This window comes from Psammomys obesus, unplaced genomic scaffold (assembly GCF_907164565.1).
Source record: "Psammomys obesus unplaced genomic scaffold, mPsaObe1.curated_primary_1811, whole genome shotgun sequence".
Lineage (NCBI taxonomy): Eukaryota > Metazoa > Chordata > Mammalia > Rodentia > Muridae > Psammomys > Psammomys obesus.
This window is the reverse complement of record NW_026596125.1, coordinates 13,556,318-13,582,228: the sequence shown is the minus strand read 5'-3', so window position 1 is coordinate 13,582,228 and position 25,911 is coordinate 13,556,318. Positions and strand designations below refer to the sequence as shown.

The window sequence follows — 25,911 nt, the reverse complement described above, 5'->3', positions numbered from 1 at the left end:
ACACAAGGCCTAGCACAGTTCAGACAGGAAGTTTTCAAAAGACAAAATAAATGTACTCCCACTAAAGAATCAACACTGCTTCACATGTTTTATTTTGTTGTACATTCTTGTAGAACCAGGTTCATTTTTCCGGTTTTGTAGAAAAATAGATGTTCCAGCCACCATTTACTTAACTGTCTAGTATTTAAGACCAATCAATATGTTCCCTGGAAAGATGAAAAAGTCTCATGACTAACTCGTTTTTTAAAAATTCTTTAAGACAAAAATATGTGTGTGCGTGCGTGCGTGTGTGTGTGTTCTCTGTGTTTACTCTCAAAGCACAGCATTTCCACAGCAGCAGCCAAAACGGGGTTTAGTAGCTTCACTTCACCCCTCACTAAAGCTTTGTATAAACCAGTGATTTTACTACAAAAAACACTGTCCTTGAAAGAAAGGAGTGGCAGTCAGACATCAATGCAAAACTTGGAATGATTAGGTCATAAACATGGCACTTAGAAAAAGTAGCTTATCAGTATAGTCCACAATGAAGTGGTTACTCTTCTATCCCTCCTTTAATTTCCCCTCAAAGGAAATAAAAAAAAGAAAAAGAAAATACTTCCTTCAAAAATTCCCATTAAATGTAAGTTTATAAAATTTCAGAAATGCCTTGTACCCAAAACAAATTCTTAATAAAAAAAAAAAAATCAAAACAAAAAACCCTGTGCTATCAACTCTTACAATTCAGGTCTGTACTCTGTAACACCTAAGGCTGTAAGAGTTCCTGTGCTCAGTAGCTCTCTGGTTTAAGACGACCTCCATCTCCTTCACTGACAAAACGCTTTCTTCCCCTGTAATAAAAAGAACAAAAACAAAATCAGGTAAACATCTGATTCAATGAAAAACATTAAAACCTTGACTCTCCTGCTTATATGCTTAACACTTAAAGGGTTTGCCGTTTAAGGCTAGCCACTCTGAATTCCCTAGAGAAGATGTTTGTAAAAAAAAAAAAAAAAAAAAAAAACCCATATTCTAGACTTACTAGATGTTTTATAAAATATTAGATAACTTATAAATGCTAAAGTCTAAGTAAAATGTCTTCATTTTTCTATTTTAACTTTTGTTTTAATTTTTAGATTAAGTTTATTAGTTAAGTACAAGTAGCTTAGATAAATGCTTAATTACTAATAAACTTAATCTACTTGGACTTACTAATGAAAGTTAAAGTAGAAAAACGAAGACATTTTACTTAGACTTTAGCATTTATAATCTGCCTTATTTGAAAGCAAGTGATCTGCCAGGTGTGGTGGCACACACTTTTAACCCCAGCACTCAGGGAGGCAGAGGCAATTGGATCTCTGTGAGTTCTAGGTCAATCTGGTCTAGAAATCAAGTCCAGGACTGCCAAAGCTACACAAAAGAACCTGTCTCCAAAAAAAAAAAAAAAAAAAAGAGCCAAACAACTTTTAACATGAATTAGAATTATGAAAGATGGAACTGTAAAACTTATCAAAATCTGATAGACTAAGATCAGAAAGAAGAGGAGAACCTCCCCTATCAGTGGACTTGGGGAGTGGCATGCATGCAGAAAGGGGAGGGAGGGTGGGATCGGGAGGGGAGGAGGGAGGGGCTTATGGGGGGATACATAATGAATAAAGTGTAATTAATAAATTAAAAAAAAAAAACTTATCAAAATAGCCACATTTGGCCAGCAAGGTGGTTCAGAGCAAGTAAAGGCTCCTGTTAGCAAACCTAATGATCAATCCTGGGACACAGCATGATGGAAGTACAGAATGAACTCCTACAAACTATGCTGTGACCCACATATGACGTAAGCACACAAATCCACATACAACAAACAAATAAGTAAATCTTAACGAGTGATTTTCTACTTGGCCTTAGGAAAATCAAAATCAGAGTACAGATAACCAAATGAAAATCTAATATCTTCTAGCCTATATGCCCCATCTGGGGATTTTTGACTGTCGTTTGAAAACTCAAGAAACCAAGTAAACTGTGCTCTAGCTGCCTGTAACTAGAGTACAACTGTCCAGCAGCCTACATAATTAAGTGCAAACAGATCGGTACGGGATAACCCCTCACTCTGTCCCCTGACCAACATGTACAAGCATGCAAGATCACACCTAAACGTACACCTAACACAAAAAAGGAAAAACATAAGAGGACAAAAGTCAAAGCTCTTTGGTATATGCTATTCAACTGTAAGAACTCTTCAAATGACTCTTTAGAGAAGCCCCAATTAAAATCAGACTTTCAAACACAAGCCTTCAAGAACACCCTAAAAGCAACCACAAGTAGACAGGTATCTACTCTGTTCTTGGATGGAAGACTACATTAAGTCCAGGGATTCACTGAGGAACAAGAGACCTCGCCAAGAGGGACATTTCACTGATGCCACCTGACACGCGACATGTAGCCCAAATCTATATTTTCAGACATTTCTACTCATTTTTCACCATCTTCCTCTATTAAGATTCTAAACTTTTTAGAGCAAGGGAGCCTACCTAGACAATAGCTTTTCTGAGAGTTCACAAAACAGAAATAAACAAAGCTTACATTTTTCAGACTTCAAAAAAAAATAAACCAAAATAATGTATACAAAAGGTAAGTTTTGGCCCCAAATAAGTATTTAACTTATTATATATTACAAGCTTATTAATTTTAAGGAGAAAAGCCTTTATCAACTCTTAAATTACATCCTAGAGTACAAATATAATTCCCTCCAAAGAAAATCATCCCCACATGCAGTTTCTAGCACTGTCACTTTTCCATCACGTGCAGCAAAGGAAGCTACTATCAAGTACGGCAAAGAGTTTAGACCTTTAAAGTCCAAAAAAGTTAATGTACTAGTCATGAGACCTTGAAGGTTTATTACATGATCCTCAATTTTCTCATGTGACTGGTGGTAATACCTACTCTAAAATAACATTTAGTAGCATCCTGGTAAACATGTACACTATAAAGTTAGTTTCCTCTGAATGACAGTTGCAAGCAACAAAAAAGCTTCACACTTATCTGTCTATAAACTCTAGGTTCTTGCTTTCCAGTCACTTCAAAAAAAGACACTTCATTTTTCTGACAAACAGAATGATGAAAAACTACCTTAGCTTTTCCCCAAGTATCTCATTCAGTATTTTTTTTTTAATGAGAAGGTATTATTTAAATGAAGTACCTTGATGGACAAAGATCTCGAAGTTGTTTAGAAATGATTCCAGCCTGAAAACATTCCTCCACAAATCTCTCAAGCACAGAGTATGAGTGTGGGACATCCAGATTGATATCTGGAATTTCATTGTAAATTCTTTCATAACCCTGTAACAAAATTACATGTACAACTGTTAGCATGTATAAAAATGTATTCCTGGAAACAACACATCACTGTAACATAAACTGATACAGTGAAAAATGGCAAAATAAGTCAGATCTGAACCTTAAACCTGTATTCTTTTAAAGATTCTCAAAACAACTCCAGGCAAATGTCAGACAGTAAGCAAATTACCTATCTACTTCTCATCTACATTTACTATCTTGTATAAAAATGTAGATAATTTCACCAACATTTCATAAAACACAATTTTAAGAAATGTAATTTAAGTGTTTTCTCTAGATAGAAAATATATGTGTAGGTGTGTGTGTGTGTACATACATACATACAAACATATCACATGTCACAAACTAAACAATATTAAAGAGTCAAAAAAATAAACCCTGAAGTGTTATTTTCCACAAATATAAAAAAGCCAAACAAAATCTATAGGCACAATACTACACATGCCCTAAATGAAACTTTCATTAACAATTCATAACCCTTATTCAATCATATAATTCGGTACATAACTTTTACAAACATACTTTAAAATAATGTCAACATACTCTTTTCATTTGGTCTACGGTGATGGTAGACGACTTCCACAAGGATTTTAATAAACCTAAGATCATCTTGAATGCACTTTCTCCAGTTGACTCTAAAACCATTACAATGGCCTAAAAATTGAACAGAAAGAGTAAATGAACTTTTGGTGATCAATTCCTTAGAAACTGCTCCTAAAAACATATCCAATCTCTCCTCTAGTGATTATATGCTTTTGTAATGATTATATAAACTTGTAAATTATTTTAATATTAAAAATCTATATTATTAAAGAATCATTGGTCACCTGTGGTATAGAAGGAACACCTGACAATCCTCTTTGTTGTGAGAATGTAATCTTACCTCATATACAAGCTCATGGTGAAAATGAGGTACTTCCAGTTCCTTCAGGCAGTGTTCAGCTTCAGATACATCTCCAGAGAGTAAATACTCCTTAAGCAGCATATCAATCTATTGGATTTAAAAGTTGAAATGTTAGAATTTCTAATTTTTAAGAATGTTTACTTGCCTAAATGATTTATTTACATTTCTACCAATACTGAACATAGGAATTTGGCATAGTAGTATCATGAAAGAAGTTTTTCATAATTAAAAAGTAAACTCCATGGCTCTGAATGGTTCAATTATAAAATAAAGCAGCACCTGGTTTTCTAAGGAATCTCTGGTATATGAAAGTAGGTTTTATAATATAGATGACCTTCCTCACTGCTCAAATGTATCCTGTTAAAAACAAGGGATGCAGGGACTGGAGAGACAGCTCAGCAGTTGAGAACCTGACGCTAGCTCCCATCACTCATGTTACATGGTTCACAGCAACCTGTAACTCCAGCTCGTGGGATCCTGCATCTCTGTCCTCCATAGGCACCTTAACTTACATGCAATATCTACACACATATATCTAATTAAAATAATTTTTTAAAGGGCAGAGGGTTTTTTTAATACCTCTAGAGGGCAATAACTTAGTCTCATCATTTCAAGATGCCAGAAAATATCAGGATGATTTTAATGCAATGGAAGCCAAAAAATAAGCTAATGGGGTATTACTATAAGGCCAAACATTTCTATAGTTTCTCTTTTCTCTAAAATTGACGATCTGAAACTCAGTATCTAAAAACACCCAGTGGGGCTGGAGAGATTGTTCAGTGGTTAACATCATATTAGATGCTCTTCTAGAGGACCAAAGTTCAATTCCCAGCACCCCCATGGTAGTTGACAACTACATAGTAAGAGCCATGTTCTGGCCTCCACAAACACTGCAAATACGTGCTACACAGTCTTATATACAGGTAAAGCACCCAAACATATTAAACCCTTAACTTAAAAAATAAAAACATTCAGTAAGTGAGCTTCGTTCACAGCAAGAGACACAATTCTTGACTTCCAAACAAACTAAAGTTTGAGGGTGTCATTTATGGCTCTAAGAAAAAAAAAAAAAAAACTGGTAAATGTTATTTCAGCAAAAGATCTTCAACTACAAATAATCTTCCTTACAAATTATCTGGGAAAATCACATTTGTATCTAGTGGCACCAGGTGAATTTTGACTGGATGAATAAGATTATTTTATCTAAATATCCTCAACTTCAACTATCTTCATAAAAAGTAAAGTAAAAATCTACCACTAAACTACATCCTAATTAGAAATTTTTTTTTTAAAGTATATATCTAAGGCTGGGTAAATGGCTCAGTGGTAAGAGTGCTTGCACTGCAAGCATGAGGACCACTGTTCAGAAGCTCCACAACTCACATAAAGTAGTAAACCAAGAACAGCTGTACTGACGTAATTCCAGCATTGCTGGCCAGAGCCAAGTGGATCCCAAAAGCTCACTAGCCGGCAGGTCAAGAAAAAAGAGCCAACTTCTGGTTCAGTGACAGACCCTATCACAAAGCCACGAGGTGGAGGGTGAGAGAGGGAGACAGCTACTGTCCGTGCCTGTGCACACACACAGAAACTCACAGCTCAGATGAGTGCACCACATCACACTGTACACACACACACACACTGACTCCACGCAAAGAATGTTTAACGTAAACCTGTGTACCATATATTTAATATAACATTAAATATCTGAAGCACTTTCACTAAACTACAAGATAGTTACTGTTTACGTTACATTTGTTAAGGAACACACAGAGCTGAATGAAGTACAGTTCCGTGGCCGGCATCACTTGCAGCTCTCGCAGGGGACTGGCTCCAGTTCCCAGCACCACACAGTCGCTCACAAATGCCCCTAAATTTAGTTCCAGGGAATCCAAAGTCCTCTTCTGGCCTCCACACACACATGCTGCACATACAGACAGGCAAGCACACAGGCATATACATAAATCTATAAAAGATGTTTTTATAAAAAGTAAAACAAACATTCCCCATCAGATTCAATGCATGTCTTCCAAATAAGTCACAAAACCATGTAAAGATTTCTCAAGTCTTTTTACTTGACGCTTGCTTCCATTTAAATGATTATCCAAAATAATGTCATATATTGTTGGTTTTATTTCCTGTCTATTTTAATTGAGATTATTTATAGTCTTAAGAGTTTATCAATTTCTCAAAATATCACCTTCAGAGAGTATCTCCATATTTATAATATTATCAAATAATCCATAAATGTGGCATCTTTTGGTGTATAAAACTTAAATTTCCTTTGTTAATTTTAATCATATTCTGTTTTTATGCTATTATGAATATAGTTACATTTGCATTTCTGATTATTCATTCAATCCTAATGTATAAAGAACTGAATTTCATGTATTGATTTTGTATCATGAAATTCTGCCAAACTATTGGTCAATATTTGGTTTGGATTTTTGGAGTTTCTTTGTGGATTCACCTGGATTCTTTAATCTACATGGCACTTGCACTGAAAACAGCTAGTTTTACATCTTCATTTCTAGTCAGAATGCCCTTTATTGCACTTCCTTGCCTATAACAATTTTTATATTTTATTTTGTAATTCTTCAAATTTTTAAAATATATTACAGTCATGACCTGACCTATCTACTCTAACATGAAAAACAAGGATGGTCCATGTTCTAACTACCCGTTTAAACTGCTTACCACTTAAACCAGATACATGAGAGTTAAGGAGAGAGCTCATTCAAATAAGTGCTTGTCATGTAAGCTTAATCACCTTAGCTTGATCTTCATAACCCATGTAAAAACTGGGTGTGGCATGCTTCCACTCTCACAATTAGAGACACAGACAAGGAGACACGTGGGCTCGCTATCCAGCAGCCTCATCATGGGTAAAGTCTCAGTTAAAGACTATGTCTTAACAACTAAGGTGGAATAACACCTGAAGTGACCTCTGGGCTAAAACACACATGAACATGTACATACACATACATACATACACACACACACACCAAAAAAAAAAAAAAAAAAAAAAAACTAATGGAGCCAAGAGCAGTGGTGCACACCTGTAATCCCAGCACTCCGAGAGGCAGAGGCAGAGGCAGACAGATCTTACATTCAAGGCCAGCCTGGTCTACAAAGCAAGTCCAGGACAGCCAAGGCTCCACACAGAAAACCCTGTCTTTAAAATAAAATAATCTAATTGAAAAAACAAAATGAAAAGGAATACACTAAAACAAGCATATAAACTACAAAACCTTCTAACTGCAATCTCAAAAATCTGCAGTTAGATTACATTGTTTCCATTCGTTATAAGACACCAGAGGAAAATCCATAGGAATCAAATCTTGCATTTTAATGAGATAACTCAATTACTTTTCTTCTAAAAAATGTAGTGAACATCCTTACGAAGCTCTAGCACTCTGATTACTCTAATGTTCATAATTCCTAACTTATAATTTCAGGATACTCAAACTGCTCACATATAACATATATTGACTAGTTACAAATAGTCTTCCCTCAGCAGCATTTCAACTTAAGCCTAAATACTATCACAAACAAGATTCCAGGCACTTCTTACACACTCACGGACAGCCTTGTAACTACTCATCCCTTAAACGTTCACAGACAACATTCTTATATTCATGAATGACCTCTTAGTAGTCATGCTATTGAAGCACAAAAAATGGGGAAACAAAAAAAAAGCACAAACAACAATTAGATAATTTTTTCTAATTCATAGATTATTCAGTTTTGTACTTGCAGCTACATGACTGAATTGAATTCTTGCCCACAAAAATACCACCTAGCAGTTTTGTTGCTTTATCTTTCCAAGGAATCCATATAAGCTGAAAACAACGATGGTAAGTACCTCTTTGACCAGGTGATTGACAGACTGCTGCCCACCTCCACACCCCCACACACTGTCTTTGCGCTTTCCACCTTTAGACATACTCAGGAGCACAGTAGCCTTATCCAGAGCAGCTCTATCAAAGAGACAAGGACAAAGAAAAAATGTTTCATTTGATACACAGACATGCCACACTATCAATAAAGTTTATGAAACTGCATGTGTACTGACAACTTTCATGTAACAAAAATATAATTTTTGAAAATAACTTTTCAAATAAAAAAATTGTTTTCATGTTTTTTACATCCATTTCTCATTTAAAAAAAAAATCAAAAGTACTTGTAAAATAACTGAACTGCAGCCAGGAAGGAACACCTCATATACAACTTTCATATAGATTCACTCTTCCCACCCAGGGAGATTGTTCTACTTGGACCTGAAGTAGCCCATGAAATAGCATCTGTTATTTGGGAAAGCCTACGGCATGGCTGTCTAAAGTCTAAGTCTTCAGGAAGTTTCAAAAAGTCAAACAATACATGTGGCTTATAATTCACTAAATCAAAGAACAAAATAATACTAAACAAGGTTCACTAAGGCAACTCTTACTAAAACACTAAAAAACTTCAGGTGAGAACCAGAAGGTTCTGTGAACACTACACACCCAATGCTTTCATTTTACAAGTAGGGAAACTGAGGCCCAGAGAAGGGTGGCTTAAAAAGAGGGAACCTAATAATTTAACTCAGAACTGCATTTTGTTGCTGTCATCTTCCTATTATTTCACACCAACAATATTTTAACAGTGAAGAATAAATGACAAATACATGTTCCCAACATTTGATTAATACAAGTGTCATTTTACAGGATGCTGCAGAATTTCCCATTTTGAAATTATAAGTAGCACACATTAATTTACTTACCTAGCCTGTACACAATCTACAGTTCCTTTGTAACTATCAATATAGGTATTACATAAGATTCCATCTCCAACAGCTCTCGCAATAAACTGACCCACCAACTATATAATAAGAAAAAAAATTGTATTAAAAAAACTAAAATAAATCTCTATTAGGACACAATTCTGAAATGTATAAATGATAAAAACTGGCTAAATTCACAATCCTAAAACACGTTAGGACATGCAAAGCACCTACTTGTTATGTGTGGTGTACACTGACTTCAGGTACACCATCAGGACTGATAGAGGTACATGTTTTTCTCACTACTTAATTCCCAATACTTTGTACACTGCCTCATTCTTAACATATGATCAATAATATCTACTACAAAGACTTAAAAGTTAAGGAAAAATCTCTTTTCTTAAATAAAATAACCCAGAATGTTTTCTCAACCAACTATAAAATTTATCTGGTACAGAAAAGTTATGCAAAAATAAATGTCAATTTCAAAGTCTGATCATAGCAAAATTTATTACAGAAACTGAAAACAACCTTATCGTCTAACAGTAAAAGTATGCTTAAGTAGTACATAAAAGGCAAAGTACACTATGGGGCCACAGGAAAAATTTGCCACATTTTTGTAAGAAAAATCAAATGTACAAAACAGTGTATGTGGTACAATTCCATGTTCTAATTAAACAAAGGTAAAAGGACACTGATAAATAACCAAAATCTAGAAATGAAAAATAAGTTATCAAATGTTAACAGATTTATGTTGGAGATTTTTCCTTGCCTTTCTTCATTTTGGTTTTTATGCATCAAAGACTCTATAATTAATATGAGCTCAGATGATCATTTTTAAGGGTATATATAAAAAGGGGAAGGTTATTAAGTCCATTTTTGACTCATAGAAACTGCCTGCTACAGACACAATATTTACAAACTCTCTATAAACTGGAATTATATGCAAATATTAATAAATAGCAATTACATGTTTTTAAGGTTACAAAACAGAACAGCTATTGCTTGTAACTGTTTTTAAATCACACAGCAAAAAACATTTATATTTTATATTTTTAAGATTCTTCTATATGATAGAAACTACATGAGCAGAAAATTCACATGTCCATATGACCTAAAAACTATCAGAGCTGGATGGAAAAGCAGTAAGATGTAAAACCTAGTTTCATTTCATCAAGGCTGTTTGAAATCAGCAGAAAGGCTAGGTAGTGGTAGAGCATGTGCCGACACATGGGTAGCCCCTGGTTTACTACATAGTACAGAAAATATAAACAAAATTAGGAAAAAAGACCTAAAAATATGCACAGCTATGTTGTATAGTAAGAAATGTAGGTCATTTCCTTTACAGCTATTAAAATTTATTAGGAGCATGTATTATTTCTACTATCATTGTGTAGAAGAGAAAGGAAATGAACAGAAAGAAAACAAGTACTAACTAACCTGTGGTGCTCTAGGGGTATCCAATGCTAATTCAGGCAGATCCTTCAACAACTTGTCAAATGATTTTTCCACATCATTTGTACTCATTACTGTCCCACAAAGGTCCGAAAGCAGCTTGGATGTCATTTCTCGGTGACTGGCCTTCCCCTCCAATGCTAAGGACACTGCCAACACGGGCACTCCGCTTTTCATCTCACCAAGGTTCAAATCTCTTAACATCTCCTGTTTAAAAGAATGAAGATAATTACTTGTCACTATAGCTCAGCACAATATTATTTTTATAGTCGTGCTTTTTGTCTATCTTTACACCTCCCTTTCTTTACTAGTATCAACAGTCATATTTAGCAGGTCTAAAACAATGATACATTTAACTGCCCAAACATACACACTTTTGGGATGTGAAGAAGGGTGGAAAAGTTCATTCAACTACCTAATTAACTAATCATCTATTTTGAAATCTATCACTATTATTTCTACAAATACTTTACAGACATTTGTGAAGAAATTCATTTTTATACAGGCTCTATATATAGTCTAGTTAAAACTTTTCTCTTTAAGACTGAGTTTTGAGTTCCATACCTTAAATCCCAGCAATTAAGGAGGGAGAGACAGGAAGACCTCAGAGTCCAAGGCCAGCCTGATCTTACAGAGTGAGTTCCAAATCAGCCAGAGCTATGTTTAGTGTTTAAGTGGGATTAATGTTTTAAATGATGGAATAAAAAAATTCAACTCATCAATGTTATCAAGCATTATACCACTTCATTTGATTCTCAAAATAACCCAAAGTGGAATATACATAACCTTACAGAAAGAGTTCTGATGTGGTTACTTAACACTGCCGACTTTTTAAGTTTTCTTGAAATTTTTTAAACCACAATATACAACTAGGAGAATGCCAATACCACTAAGTACTAAGTACTACCCCTAAGTACTATCCTGGTTAGTAATCTTTTTCTACACCCTTTCCTCTTCCTCAACTGCACTTTTAAACGTCATACTCATTAAAGATAATCTTCAACTGTGATGTGGCAAACTCAAATTCCTAAGTATCTTTTCATATGGCTAGAATCACCTCTTTCCTGACCTCTATTTTATACTTCCACAGCACTGCCTTTAACACAGCCACAGGACACAACCGCTCAACAGGTGGAGATTCAAATATCAGAGTCCTTACCTTCATTAAACTTAAGCTCTTCCTCTGAACTGAATATTCACCTATCATTTCCTTTACCTAACCAACCTTGACCAAGGGAGGAATCACAGGTCACAAATCTCTCCACATGGCATGTGTTTTTAAGGGTTTCCTCCAAGATTGAAATATTACATCAGGCAGAGAAACTCTTTTATTTGTTTATGTCTTTTTTAGGGTTTCTTGGTAGTGGTAGCTTTGTTTTTTGTTATTGTTTGCTTTTGGTTTGTTTGGTTTTAGGTTTTTTGTTTGGTTTTGGGTTTTTGTTTTTTTGGGTTTTTGTTTTTGTTTTGTTTTTTTGGTTTGGTTTTTTTTTTTTTTTTTTGAGACAGGGTTTCTCTGTGTAGCCCTGGGTATCCTGGAACTCCCTTTGTAGACCAGGCTGGCCTCAAACTCACAGAGATCCCCCTGCCTCTGCCTCTCAAGTGCTTGGACTAAAGACGTGTCACCAGGCATCTCTTAAAAAAAAAAAAAAAAAAAAAAAAAAAAGCAACAAGGATTTTTTAAAAAAAAAAAAAAAAAAAAAAAAAGCCTGATAAGGTCTTTTAACAAGGTTAAACAACTCAAAAAAGCTTCAGGAAGTCTCTGAAACTGACCATATTCAGTAGGCCTTTACCTACAGAGTAAACAGAGTCAATCTACAAATAAGCACAGCCAAGCTAAGCTACAAAGACAACTGAGACCAGACCAGCTGTACACAAGAGGTTTAAAGCAACTGAGGCACCTGGAAGGGACACTCTCCAACTTGTTTTTACAGGTTATACAGTGTGCTCCACATTCCAAGTTTTGTGAGCTGTCATCTACACTAGAGTAGGCTTTGGTAGTAGAGCAGTCTGAGTGACTTCTCCTCTAAGTAAACCCCATCCATATTCCTGAAAGTAACCCCAATAAACATCAGTGGTTCAGCAAATTGGATTTCGGTTTATCTGTACTTTGGTCTGTCATGGTTTCTGTATCCGGGGTGATGTGTGTTGTGTCTCCCCAGGAAAAGTTTTGTCACGCAACATAACTGACACCCAAACAGAGACATGAGAGTACCAAAGATGAGCTGGGAGGAGTGAGTGCATAGCCCTGACAAGGCATGGAAATAGAGCTGAGAAGCCTGAGGGTGGAGCATCAGTGGAGGATATTCTGATACAGTGGTCCTTGCCTTTATGGAGAGTGTTTGCATTTTTGTGCTATGTAAGAGGTTGCATGGTTCTTGCTATTGGTAATGAGACATGCAACTAAGACCAAGCCATCAGGATTAGTAATGTCTGTGGGAGAACTCCAGGACAGGAGTCTATGTCTACAGAGTATAGGTGGCATGCATGCTTGATAAATGGGGTACACCATGGGATAGGGATATGCTATGAAAACAGTTAAAATTTTAGCATCAGTTCTCAACCTGTGAGTTACAACCCCTTAGGGTTGCATAGCAACTACCCTGCAGATCAGATACTTACATTATGATTCATAACAGTAGCAAAAATCAGTTATGAAGCAGCAATGAAATAATTTAACAGTTAAGGGTGTCACCAAAACATGTAAAAGGTCACAGCCTTAGGAATCCTGAAAATCAACAGTGTAAAGGAAATGTTGAAGTCTTTAACATTAGCAGAGAAGAAGCACAGAGGTTGCCTGTTCATTCTTATGTGTAGTTAGAAATGGACCTGAGGCTGAGATAGCTGCCAAACAGGAACTTGTTTGTGTAAAGAGAAGCAATTACAACAAGAAAGGGAGTTATGGCTAGCACCCTCCATGTTAGCCTCTAATATGGCAAGTAAATTAGATAAACAAGAGGATGAGATGGAGGTACTGACTTGCTGCTTCTTAAGGTTTGGGGACCAGAAGGAAAACAGCAAGTTAGATCCATGCTCAAAAGCTCTTCCTAGGAGCCAAGACCTTGGAACCCATAGGAAGATTCAGAATGAGGAAGAGATTATGGTAAAAGTGACAGAAGATACTCTAGAGTTCCAACTGTTAATGGAAAAATCAATGACCCAGAACACGGTCTAATGCAAAAAACTAAGGTGATCAGGAAATACTCAGCACTTGAACTTCTGGAATTAGGAAAAACTTTTAAGCAAGTAACAAAACAGCCTGTTTCAGCCTGGCTTGTGAGGCTGTGGGACATGGGAGAGGACGGGCTCAGACTACTGTGGAGACAGGAAAACTGAGTGATGTAACTTCCCACCCCTGCATACTCTGAGACTGTGTGAGGGAAATCGGTGTCTAGTGGACTGGCTTACGAACGCCATTAGAACACTTGGCTATCTCCATCTGAGGTCTCCATAAACAGCAGGGGCTGAAGTACCTAAGAGAAGGGAGAGGTGCTACTGAGGGAACTCGGAGTAAGAGGAGCTATGTGTGAACCCCAGTTCCCCAGGGCAGGTAGAACTGTGTTCACAGGGAAGTCAAAGGAAAGGTTGATCCAGCAGGGACCTCATGGCTGGTATGGAGAATTAGTGGCTTTGCTGAGACCTCTGGTGGCACAAGATCTTTATAAAGTAGGAAGAGCTTTGACAGATCTCAGCGGCTTATAACAAGATGTCTGTAATGTGAGAGGAGCCTGGAAGAGAAGACAAAGCAGAGAAGAGGTCTGAGATTATGTGGTGGGATTCTGTCTCACTATATCTCCTAGGAGGCGTCTAGACTGCTTTCTAGCCTGTCTTCATAGAAGACACCCATGATACAACAATACAGGTGAAGATGATCAAGCCTGTCCCAGGGATGGTAATTATCTCCCCAAGACTTAAAAAAGGGTACATTTCCCTCCAGCAAAAGCTTATGCTAACGACAATGATGGTTTGCCCAGCTACGACTCCATCCAAAAGACCACTATGGTGAATGGAAAGGCTTACAGCCACTATGCCAACCCAGGACCACTCTGACCAAGGGAGGGCAGCATATGCAGCAGGGGAGAGCATTCACCTTTGGCCATGAGTAGTTATGAGCAGAATAAGTCAGACTACTGAGTTTCTCAGGTTTGGAGAAATGTAGGGAGACTCCATAGAAAAGCTCCAGGATTAGAAACAGGAATAACAGTAAATTAAGTTAGTGTCTCTCATCCATGTTTTGTACCCAGTCTTGATCTGTGGAAGAAGCAACTGATACAAATGGATGGAACCTTCTGCTGTATTGGACCTTGCTTATGTCCTACTTTAGTGTCTCTACTTGTGAACCTCCGGCTCCGAGAGATTACAATAGGCTTTCAGAACGCTTCACCACAGTTATCTCTGTAGCCCCCTCTTTGTTACATGTTGATGCACTTGAGTGTCACCTTGTCCTGCCCATCCTCTGGAAAATTTGTTGTATAGATGACATAATGCTGAGTGTTTTTGGAGATCTGATAATGTACCTAAAGGGCATATAGATCCATCTACAGGAATGACTGAAAGGACTCTAGATAGCCTAAACAGAGCAAACATGGCTATGGCAGGCCTTGCCCTTTTCCCACATTCCCTCTGCCTTGCTCAAAAAAAAAAAAAAAAAAAAAAAAAAAAAAAAAATTAGATTACATTCCTAGAGCTAGCCCTCAAGGTTGATTCCCTTATTTGGCCACTTCCCCCTGAGACTGACTATGTAGACCCAGCTATCAAAGCACTGAAGCCCCAGCAATCAAAAGCCCCTTTTGCTCACCTAATTAACATACCCAATCAAAATTAAACACTCATCCTAACAGGGTTAGGGTTTCTCCTTTTACCTATACAGTTGCCATTTGCCTATGGGCCACACCTGTCTCCTCTCTCTCTAGAAACCTTTTGTCATCGTCCTGGCTCCCCCACCGCATCACAAATAGCCCTTCCCCCCCTTCTCCCTCTTCCTCTATCTCCTGTTATTGTTTCTTATTCCCTGCCCTTTGTCCCTCTAGGAAAAATAAATCTGCTTTCTGCTGAGAACTTGGTCTTGGGGTATCTTGAGCCAATACTAGTCCCTTCGATAAAGATGGGAGACAAGCCACAAATGCAACAGCCAGGCACAGGTGTAAAATTCTTGGCAGTATGATGATCTAGTCTGGTAAGACACATATGATACCTGACAACATTACTGTCAAAATCCTACAACAGACTAAGCCTGCAAATATAAAGGAGTCACAGGCATTTGGGGAGCTCTTAGGATATTAGCAGATTTCATACCTTATCTTGTCCAAGCTGTCCATCCTCTCTATAAACTGCTAATGAAAGGGGTTACATGAGATTGGCACAGAAATGCTCAAGTGGCTTTTGAGCAGGCTTAGATCATTGTAGGACAGGCTAAATAGCAGTGTGCCCCACCAACCCAATGTCTCTTCCTGTTAGAAATCACCAGAAGTTGATAAGACTATAGCTGGGGGCTTGCAAAAGCAACCAAAGCAAAATTCCATTAGGGTTTTGGTCTGTTATAGAAAGGAGCAGAAGCTCGGTGCACAGCAAAAGAACAGCAACTGTTTAGTGTTATTTAAAGCATGGCAACAATCTACAACTGGTTTTTACCCTAGTGACTTACAAGCAGGTTGCCCAATAAAGAGCTAGACTGAAGGCCTCCTGGCCAAACTGCTTTCTGGTGTTGCATAGAAGCAAATGCTATGTCAGTGGCAAACATACCTAGGGCAGTGAGAGGTGGGTATACAAGCTGCATCATGACTGTCATGGAGGCTGTCCCAGGAGCCCTGACCTCTGAAGCTGCTGAGCATCCCCCAGTAATTGAACCATCAGCTAAAGAGTTAACATCCAAACAGTTCCCTACATGAGTGGAAAAGGACACTCCCAGAAGCTTTAGGGATTGTTGACTGAAAACCCCAATGCCAGGGATGTGAGTTGTTGGCTAGGGAAGCCCACGAGGCCCCACAAATCGTAAAACCCACTGCTATTACTGTTGGTTGTGTATCAGTACTAGATGGTAAGACCCTGTTGCTGAAAACACTGCATTTGCATGTTCTGGCTACAGCACATGGACAGATTAAGCTGAGACTGAACCATAAACTCCCACTCAGCTGGCTGGCTTTCCCAGTGCCAGAAAAGGCCATGCAGGCTGCTGGTTGAGAACTGTCACCAGCATTCCTGCTTGGCTATGGACCTTGTAACACTCTAGACAGGATGTGTCTGCTTGTGCAATAGTGACTTGGCTGTCACAGGTAAGACCAACAATTTTCCAACTGGATTCAAGCGTACACCACAAAATAAGAGTTCACATCTGGTACTGTAAGCCAAGACAAAAGCCTGCAGCTAGGGAGGTCCTAAGTCCAGTGGGGAAGCAACTTGTATGTTTGTTTGTTTGTTTGTTTGTTTTTAATGGATGTGATACTTCTGTCAAACTGCCTTCTAAACGTTGTTTACACCTATAAGTCACCGTATGTTATCAGCCTCAACTCATAACCACCGGTGAAGCTCCTGAAAACAGGTAACATATGTGGCACTTCCTAGCCATAGGGGGACATCTGTAGTCAACCCCTCCAAGGCTCAGGGATCACTACAGAAAGGCAGAAAAAATGTAAGAGCGGGAGTAAGGGGTGAAATGTTGTATAACAGTTTCCTCTAAGACTTAAAATATCCCATCCTGCAGGAAAGCTCTTTAAACAGCAAAATACACAACTCAAAACAGCTTCAGAAAAGTCCCTAAAACTGATCAGATTCATTACATCTCTCCCTGCCAGAGTGAGCAAGGCCAAACTGCAAAGACTTACAGAGGAAAAACACAAACACCTTTGAGACAAGACCAGACCAGCAGCCTGGAAGAGCAGAAACCAGCCAAGCTGCCTACAAGAGGTTTAGAGCAAATGAGGCACCTGGAAAGAGCACTCTCCAATCTGTCCAGCTGTCTGCAGGCTGTGCAGTGTGCTCCAGCTTTGTCAGCTTTGTCAGCTTTGCCAGCTGTCACCCATGCTAGAGTGCTAGGCCTTTGGTGATGCAGCTGTCTTTGAGTCACTGGTTCACAAAATTGGACTTTGGGGTAGCTATACTTTGGAGTCATTGGTTCCCTATGGATTCAGTAGACGATTGTGTGTTGAGTCTCCCCAGAAAAAGTTTGTCACACATTAGTGTATAATAAACAAGTACCTGTTTTATATACTGCAATTATATACTGCAATTCTATGTATCCAAAGATACCAAACCTATATAACAAACAAAATCAAAAAAGTCCAGCTTGGACTTTAAGAATTATAAATGCCTTCCAATTAGTTACTGTTCTATTTCAGGCCTATAATTATAATGAAACCAGGTATTTAATTTTACCCTTCTAGATTTACTTTATGAACAATTCACTACAAACCCATTAAATATTCCCATACAAATTAGGATTCAAAACTTACCTGTATACATTCTTTTTCCATATCTCTGTATAAATGTTGCTTTTATAAATGTACATAATGTATATAAATATATAGTTTATAAATACATAAATATATTTTCTAAATATATAAATGTTATTTATTAAATTATTATAATGTATATAAATCTATAAGTGTATATAAATGTACAGACACATTTTAATCTCATTAAAAACAATCAGGCAGTACTAACTGAGGCCCCTACAGAGGTTTCACAGAGTCTATAAATTCCCTAAAATTCTTTAGATTATAAAACCAGAGGCTATAAATGTACTAAAATAGTGGTTATATTATTTTCCCCAGAGAGAAATGGCATATACGTTTCCTCAGAGCCCAAAGATACATAAGAAAAATTATTGAACCATAAAATTTTATGCCTCTTTTTCTTTTTCCTTTTGAAGCCCTATGTAGCCCAGACTTGCCTCAAACTCAAAACTTTCCTACCTACCTTTACCTCTCCAGTCCTGGAATTTTAGGCATAAACTACCACGTCCAGCCCACTCCCTTCTTGGTTAAGAAATTTTTTGTTGTCAAAAATGAAAAAAAAAAAAAAAAAGAAATCTAAACCTCTCCACAGAGTGAGCCAACTCATTTTCTAAATATGTTTTGTTTATAATGGGTTTTTTGTTTGTTTGTTTGTCCCTGCAGCTTAAAACCTACCGCAACTTCATTCGTATCTCCATGCTCAAAATACTCTTGTATAATTGGTGTTAAAGTCTTCTCAAACGCTGTCTCATCCAGAGGCAAAACTACAGTTTCATAAACACAGTTCTCCTGTAAAAAGGAGGATCATAAATTAAATACTCAGTTAAACTGAAATTATCATTTCATACTCCAACTGGTTAGTGATTATCAGTAAGACAAGATAAAGATATTCCACCTATTCAAATCATTTCTATGGAGTAAAGAATGAGAGAAGACTGCCTGTGAGTCTATACAGTGGCAGTGGTAAAGCTGGAAGTATGTTCACGATACCAATTATACTTCTTAAATCTTTCCATTAAAAAGCAGAACTTGACAATGAATCACTAAAACATTTCTTACTAAGTGTTAGCATGATAGAAAATGCATGTGTCCCCAGAACAACACATATATTAGTTCTCATGCAAAATAGTGACTCTGAAAGGGAACCTACGGCCTGTGACCCATAAACCCCAGAGAACTCCTTCACCATCACTACTAGTACCAAGTCAATAAAGACCTGATCTTGACTCCCAAAAATCAAGAGGAAATTATACACACTTTACTATCGAAAAACTACTTTTTAATCTAAAAATAAATTAGTAACCAGAAAGTACCGAGTATATATAATTTTGCATACATACTGCATATGCCTTTATAACTACAGTGCATTGATATCTGATCATATGTCACTTGAGAAGCTTATGAGTGAAAAAATCAAGAACTCTCACAAACATTGAGTATATATATAAGAATAATAACTGGTACCTGGTCATCATCATAGTTTGGATCTTTCACATCCACCTCCTCCACATCATACACCTGTCCAGGTGGACCCCAGACACCCTTGCCTCCTGCACCACCTGAAAGTTCAGATGATGGTTCACAAATATTAATCAAAATCTGGAATAATTTCAAATGTGAAAATTCTTATGCTAAGTATTTTCCAATTGAGAATTATACTTGAAATTCCTATTTAGATCACTTTTTCAATAATAGATTATCTATTTTCAAAAGTAGCAACTCAAAATAACTTAGCTAGAAACTAAGGCAGATTCTTTAAAATGTTTTCTTAATCTGAGTAACAGCCATATCACAGCCTTCAGAACATGACATTGTGATGAAGCTCTAAAGTTTGATATTTCTTGGAATCAGAAAAAGAAGAAAGAGAAGAAACATGGTAGGCCAGTAAATGTGGCATTAAAACCTCAACATATGACAAATTATTCCACAAAGAACCATAATGACCACCACCAAATGCTTTAATGTCTAATATTCCTCCACATGAAGTACACATTAAACTATACCTTGAAATCTGCAGTATGTTAACAAATTACTAATTGCTATGTGAGAATTAACAGCCCTGACAACTGTCTCTCTACTTGTGTATACAGACCAAAGAGTACATCAACTCAGCAAGCTGCTTTTCCATATCAACCTACTGTAGAATTTTCCTAAGGCCAAATTTGTCTAAAATGATAACTTTTTAAAAAGCCTTCATAATGCCATTGCTCCCTTTTTAAATTTTCATTATGTACCTGGAATATAATCCTTGCCAACAAAGCAGACCAGAATCAGATAACTATGTATCATTCTGATTCAAATGATCATGGAGTTATTCACAAAATAATTTGGCAAAGACCACTATATTGTATCTGTGTTGTTAATATATTTATCTTTCTCTACTCCCCTTTTAAAAAAAACTTTTCCATAACTATCTTTTTGTCTTGGCATTAGTTCTAGGTTCATTAATAGAAGATGCTAAAATTCAATCTCCATTTTCATTTTCCCTTCCTTCCAAGCACTTTCATCACAAATTATCAGAGACTTAAGTGTATAATTCAAACCATTCAAAACCCAGTCCAATCTACTAATTCCAGCGAAATCCTACTACAAATAGAAGCTAAAAAATGTTCATTCAATGAATTTCAGGTGTCTCTCAGTATACCAATCCACTCCAGCACTCCAGCAGCAATACTAAAGAGAACTCAGACCCAGAGCTACAGATTATGTTACCAAATGTATAGGTATGATTTTTAACAATGGACATAGCTAGATTCATCCGATAACAGTTATGATAAATCTAACCACTCTCACAGTGTGTATAAAATTTGTAACTAAAAGCATCAATGTTTACTATATTTTGCTGGGGGGTGGACGGAAGAAAAATTTCTACTCCAAAGAAAAAGGAATCAACCTAAAGAAAAAGTGATATGGTCCTTCAGTTCTACTCTAATTACAAATGCAACCCATAAAACCTTAGGACTGTTTATGCTTCTGTCCTTTTAGCACAGGAGCTGGGATTTCCCACATGGCACACACTAACCTTTCTTTGGCAGCCCCCTTCCTTTCCCAGATCTGGAACGCCTATCTAGCAACCTTCCTTTTGGACTGGTGGGCACAGTTATTCCACTTCTATTTGCTTCGCTGCCATTATCACTGACTGAATCGCCTCTGCCAGAGTCCCGGGAGGAGTTTTTCCGTAGTCGTCTTTTTGCTTTAGCATTAATTCTAGCTTCATTAATAGAGGATGCAGAAATCCAATTTCCATTTATCTCATTCTTTATTTCCTCAGTGCCAGTATTTTCTTCATCACCAGAAAAGAGAGAGTCACTTAAATTATCAGGATCTTAAAAGAGAAAATAAAGAAACCTAACTAAGTATTTCCAGTATCCACTGTTATGTCAGGTATAATTTAATTTGGTTACTACATATGAAATGAACATTTTTTAGGTTAGTAGCAGTCTAGCAATTTCAAATGTCTTAATCTAATAAAGGACAAATTAACTTATTTTCCCATTAAATGAAGGTACTGAATTTTAATAGGGTTTTCTAAAGAGAAGTTATTGCACATTTGAATAATAAAATCTTAGTATGAAGAACATAAAGCTAGACCTGTGAGCAAAGAGTTACAAGTCAGACAGTAAGACGAAGACTCTTGAGACAAGGCAGGTAGACTACACAGAATGTCTATTGTGCTTTTCAGACTCCATACTGGACACTACAAGTTCAGCAATTTATACAGATGAAGAAATCAAGTCTCAGAGTGTATTTAGAACTACTTCCCAAACATGCCCTGTCCAGTTACAAACACTTAGGAAGCATCAGTAACTCTGCAAAAGCCTGCAGTATATATGTGGCAAATATGCAATCATGTGGAATTGTGGAATTGTGGAATTGACTGCCTTCAACATAAGGAATGCTCTTAGAATCATCATCTCAAAACTCCTAATTTATTTCCCTAAATTTCTATCTCTGGAAAGTTTCCAGTCTATACAAGTTGCCACATTAGCACCAAAAAGTATTCCAAATGGTCTCTTGCTTAGAAGTCATTTGAACTAAAACATTATCAAAATTCTTCAAAATACACTCCAGATCTCACTTCCTCCATGAAAACCTTCCTAAAAACTCAAGCCACAGTAACATTAAATGCTCATACGATCATCATTTAACTCATCACAGCAATTGATGTTTTGCTTCTTTCATAACGCCTTTCCCGGGTCATAGCCTCAAAGAAGGGGCAGTTGCTAGACTGTGGTTTCTGTCAACAGTACCAGAGCACTCTCCTCCCTCCCTATCGCCGATGTCTGTGAAGATCACATGACCACCTCAGTCTCACTCTGAAAACATTTAAGTCAGAAAAGCTACTGAATTCATTCCAAACTGTTTGATGCCTAATTATAATTACGATGGATCAAATTGATATATATGATTTTATTGAATTTTGTGATGGTTTAAAATTAAAATTTAATCTAAAAACCATGGGTGTGTTCAATCCTTTTAGATTCCTAGCAAAAAAAAAGGGGGGGGAGGGGAGCCAATTTTTAATAAGAAAAACAAAACACATTCAGTATACTAAAGTATTTCATTAGGCGCTGTCTCTGTGGCCTCCATCTTTACAACATTCTCCAAACTGAAGAGACTGGTTTTCTACAGCCTGCCCTTACGGGAAACTCTCTCAAAGTCTGTCACATCTCAAACAAAGCGTAAAGGTCTTCACTACGTAAAACACTGCCATGGAACACTTTGCCCCTGCTAACTGCACCATACTCAATGCAAATGTGCAAACTTCACTCTATGTCATCTTGTCTTTTGAAATGTCTTTTTGTAGAGGTGTGATACCGTAAGCATGCATAAGAAAATACTTTAAAAGTTTTACTCATTTTTTTCACAGAAAATATGGAATAGCTTCAAGTCTGCTCACAAGATAGGGTTTGGATACTACTTACCAGTGGGGTTTACATTCAGTATCTGCTCATTTTCTACATCCATTTTTCCTTAATTTCGCTTGCACTGATTATACACAAATTACTAAATGGAAGTGGTCCTTTAGAATCTATGTTTCAAAAAAAGAAAAGAAAAAGTTTCAACATCTTCTAAGCTGACAAAATTAAGGTAAAGTCAACTGATGTGAAAATGTCTAATTCCATTTTTAAAAGTTTGCTATCCTTTCAAAAATAATCTAATACTTACCTCCAAATTTCTCCACAAGCTTTTCTGAGCCAAAAAGGGAAAAAAAAAAAAAAAAAAAAAAAAAAAAACTTGAGATAAAATACTTATTTCAGCATGTGTCAATGAATCCCTTAAACATGGGGTTTAAAGATTTACAATACACATTCCTTTCAACTTAAAGAAACATACACACCGAATCTATTGCTCCCACCCGTGTGTGTGTGTGTGTGTGTGTGTGTGTGTGTGTGTGTGTAAGCCACATGTGTAAAGGTAGCTGTGGAGGCCAGAAGAGGGCACTGTGGTCCTGGAGCTAACACACGTGGACACTCAGAACTGAACTCAGGTCCTCTGGAACAACGCTATGTACTCTTGACCCATGGTCCATCTCTCCAGCCCACATTTAATAGTCTTAAAATTAATTGTATACCACAGAGAGGGTCAAGTAACAAAAACTTAGTTACTCTAAAATATAAACAACAGTTTTGGCTAATCAAGAACTTTATGTATTTATCTTTCACATCATAGAGTATCTGAAAGCAGAAGCAGCTATCATTTCATTACCTTTGTCTTTCCGTAAGGCACTGAAACAGGAAGACAATTTTAAGTACCTTTTCTACTAAGTGACTTATTTTTAACATATTGCCTTTATATTCTAAAATTTTCAAAAGCCCACTTTAGGAAGAAATAAAAGCTGGCTACTCAGGAGCTTAACACCTACAAAGAGACACCATAAGTGCCGGGTGAGAGGTGGCAACAGGTGATAGAACTTAGTGATAGCATGCACAGGACCCCTTTGGGTTTACATTCTTTTTCTCCAAAAAGGGTATTAACTTGTGAAACAAGTATAACATCTTAAGTTGAAGTGACCTCATAATTCTTAGGCTACACCAAGATGTTATCATACTGCCTGAGAATCAGAGCATGGTAAAATCATTTTCTAACTCTTTTCAGAATTAACTGACATGTAGGTCTAAAGAGTGTCTTCCCAATGTTTTACTTTCAAAAAAAAAAAACCTTAGGATTTAGAAAAACGAACTTTAAAATAGATATATAGAGATTCATGAAGATATAAGACCAAGTATAGTTTGGAAACGCAAAAAAATGAGAACTTTCCATGGCTGAAAATGCCACATTCTGCTTCCTTTCGGTACACACATGAGTTTCAGTGCTATAGGAAATCTGGCACATATGCAATGATTGGAGTGTAACTAAAGTTACATTCTCAAGATTTTTCATTCTTGATTCAAATATAATCTTTTAGAAAATATTTTCGGCAGCATCTGCTTAATAAAGGGGAAAAGATTATATATAATGCTTATCAAGCCCTTTATAATCCAAACTGAATTTTATATGCATTATTTCACTTACTTCATGTATTCACAAACAATTCAAGAGATTCAGAAAGAGTAAGCGATCTGTGCAAGGGGAAAGAGCAGCACAGTGGGAGAACTACAGCTGAACCCAGAGCCTGTGAGTAGTAGAGAAGGTTACAGTGCCCTAGAGGAAGACCTAGGGGGAGTCAACACAAAGCACTTCATGCCAATGGAGACCTGCTGCAGCACCACTTGCTAACCACTGCTTTCCAAACACTAGAATAACTACGCTAGGATACAGAAAACAGCTGTCAGGGAACGACGACCCCAGATAAGAGTACTGGATCAAATAATTATGACAACAACAAACTTCTACCTCCAGGCCACGACACCTTGATCAAGCAATCAAGAACCCAGTCACACTGATAGCGTCACAGCTGCTCTGAAGGACAGTAGTTGTACACTCTTCAGTAGGAGGCTTTTTTCTTTTTTTCAATTTAAAAATCCTTAAAATGCTTACCTCAAACTTAAGGCAAAGCAAAAAAATCTAAACTCCATTTGCTCCACACTAATTTATACAAAATCCTTTCCAATGAGAAAAAAAGCTATGCATATAGCTAAAAAAAAAAAAAAAAATTAAGGGTGAAATTAACTGTTCTCCAGTGCATTTCCTAAATACCCCATAAATTACTCTGATGTTTTTGGAAGTCAAGTTTAGACCATATGTTAACTAGCAAATTATTCTTCCCTGGGATATAATCCCATTAATTAGCAACTTGCAGCTAAAAGCACTCCACCACAATAATGCAAAGGAACCACTATAGAAAATAACCATGTACATTTATTTTTTGCAATCCTAACAAGTTATTTTCCCTTAATAGCACCACACCAGAAAATAACTAACCAGATAACCATTCACGTGTATTATATGTATGTGCCGATACACATACATATATAGCGCACGCACATTATGGGTATAAATACTAGTACGAACATATTCGCTAAAACCTCGTTTAAAACATGCATATATATATATATATATATATATATATATACATACACATATACATATATATACATACATATGGACTTCCCAACGTCTCAAATCTTTAACTCAAGGAGAATGTTCCAACTGTGAAACTATCAAACTGTTTTCAAAGCAGCGTGTAGGCCTCACCCCCACCGCTCGGCCAGGCCGGAGCTGCACTTGGGGTCGTACACAGCCGAGGGGAGACGACAGAGCCGTTCCCGAGGGGGCCAGGAGCGCGCCAGGCCTGCAGTTCTGCGGCCGTCGGGGGAACACAACCAACACGCCCTCCAGGCCCTCCACAGTCCCGGGCAGCTCAGGCAGCGCCCACGGCGTGCGTCCACAGAAGGGGCTCCCTCCTCGGCTGCTTCCTCCGGGTGAGCTCTACTTTTCCCGAGGGCCCCGGTGCGGGGGCGGCGAGGAGCTGACCCCGAGGCCGCACCGCCCAGCGGCTTTCCTGCGGGACCCCGACCTCCGTCCGCTCCTCACTCGGCTCCTACCGTCCCGTCCCCCGCGTCCAACTGCGTCGG

The 25,911-nt window shown here is 37.4% G+C and overlaps 1 protein-coding gene across 4 annotated transcripts in view; it reads right to left on the bottom strand.

Annotated features, from left to right (window-relative positions):
• Positions 1-69: 69 nt before the first annotated feature.
• Positions 70-25,911, bottom strand: part of Pdcd4 (programmed cell death 4) — a 26,444-nt gene continuing 602 nt past the window's right edge. The window contains exons 1-13 of one of the 4 annotated variants that reach the window (XM_055630126.1): positions 25,437-25,857; positions 23,063-23,086; positions 22,819-22,925; positions 20,916-21,218; positions 19,358-19,452; positions 18,569-18,682; positions 10,431-10,652; positions 8,991-9,088; positions 8,094-8,208; positions 4,211-4,318; positions 3,871-3,981; positions 3,170-3,309; positions 70-827 (exon numbers count right to left, since the gene is read on the bottom strand). In XM_055630126.1, coding sequence (XP_055486101.1) covers positions 767-827; positions 3,170-3,309; positions 3,871-3,981; positions 4,211-4,318; positions 8,094-8,208; positions 8,991-9,088; positions 10,431-10,652; positions 18,569-18,682; positions 19,358-19,452; positions 20,916-21,218; positions 22,819-22,861 — 1,410 coding nt within the window. In that variant the 5' untranslated portion in view covers positions 22,862-22,925; positions 23,063-23,086; positions 25,437-25,857 and the 3' untranslated portion in view covers positions 70-766. Of the gene's footprint in view, positions 828-3,169; positions 3,310-3,870; positions 3,982-4,210; positions 4,319-8,093; positions 8,209-8,990; positions 9,089-10,430; positions 10,653-18,568; positions 18,683-19,357; positions 19,453-20,915; positions 21,219-22,818; positions 22,926-23,062; positions 23,087-25,436; positions 25,858-25,911 lie in introns of those variants that run through there. The other 3 variants (XM_055630125.1, XM_055630124.1, XM_055630123.1) reach the window with 3 other exon arrangements.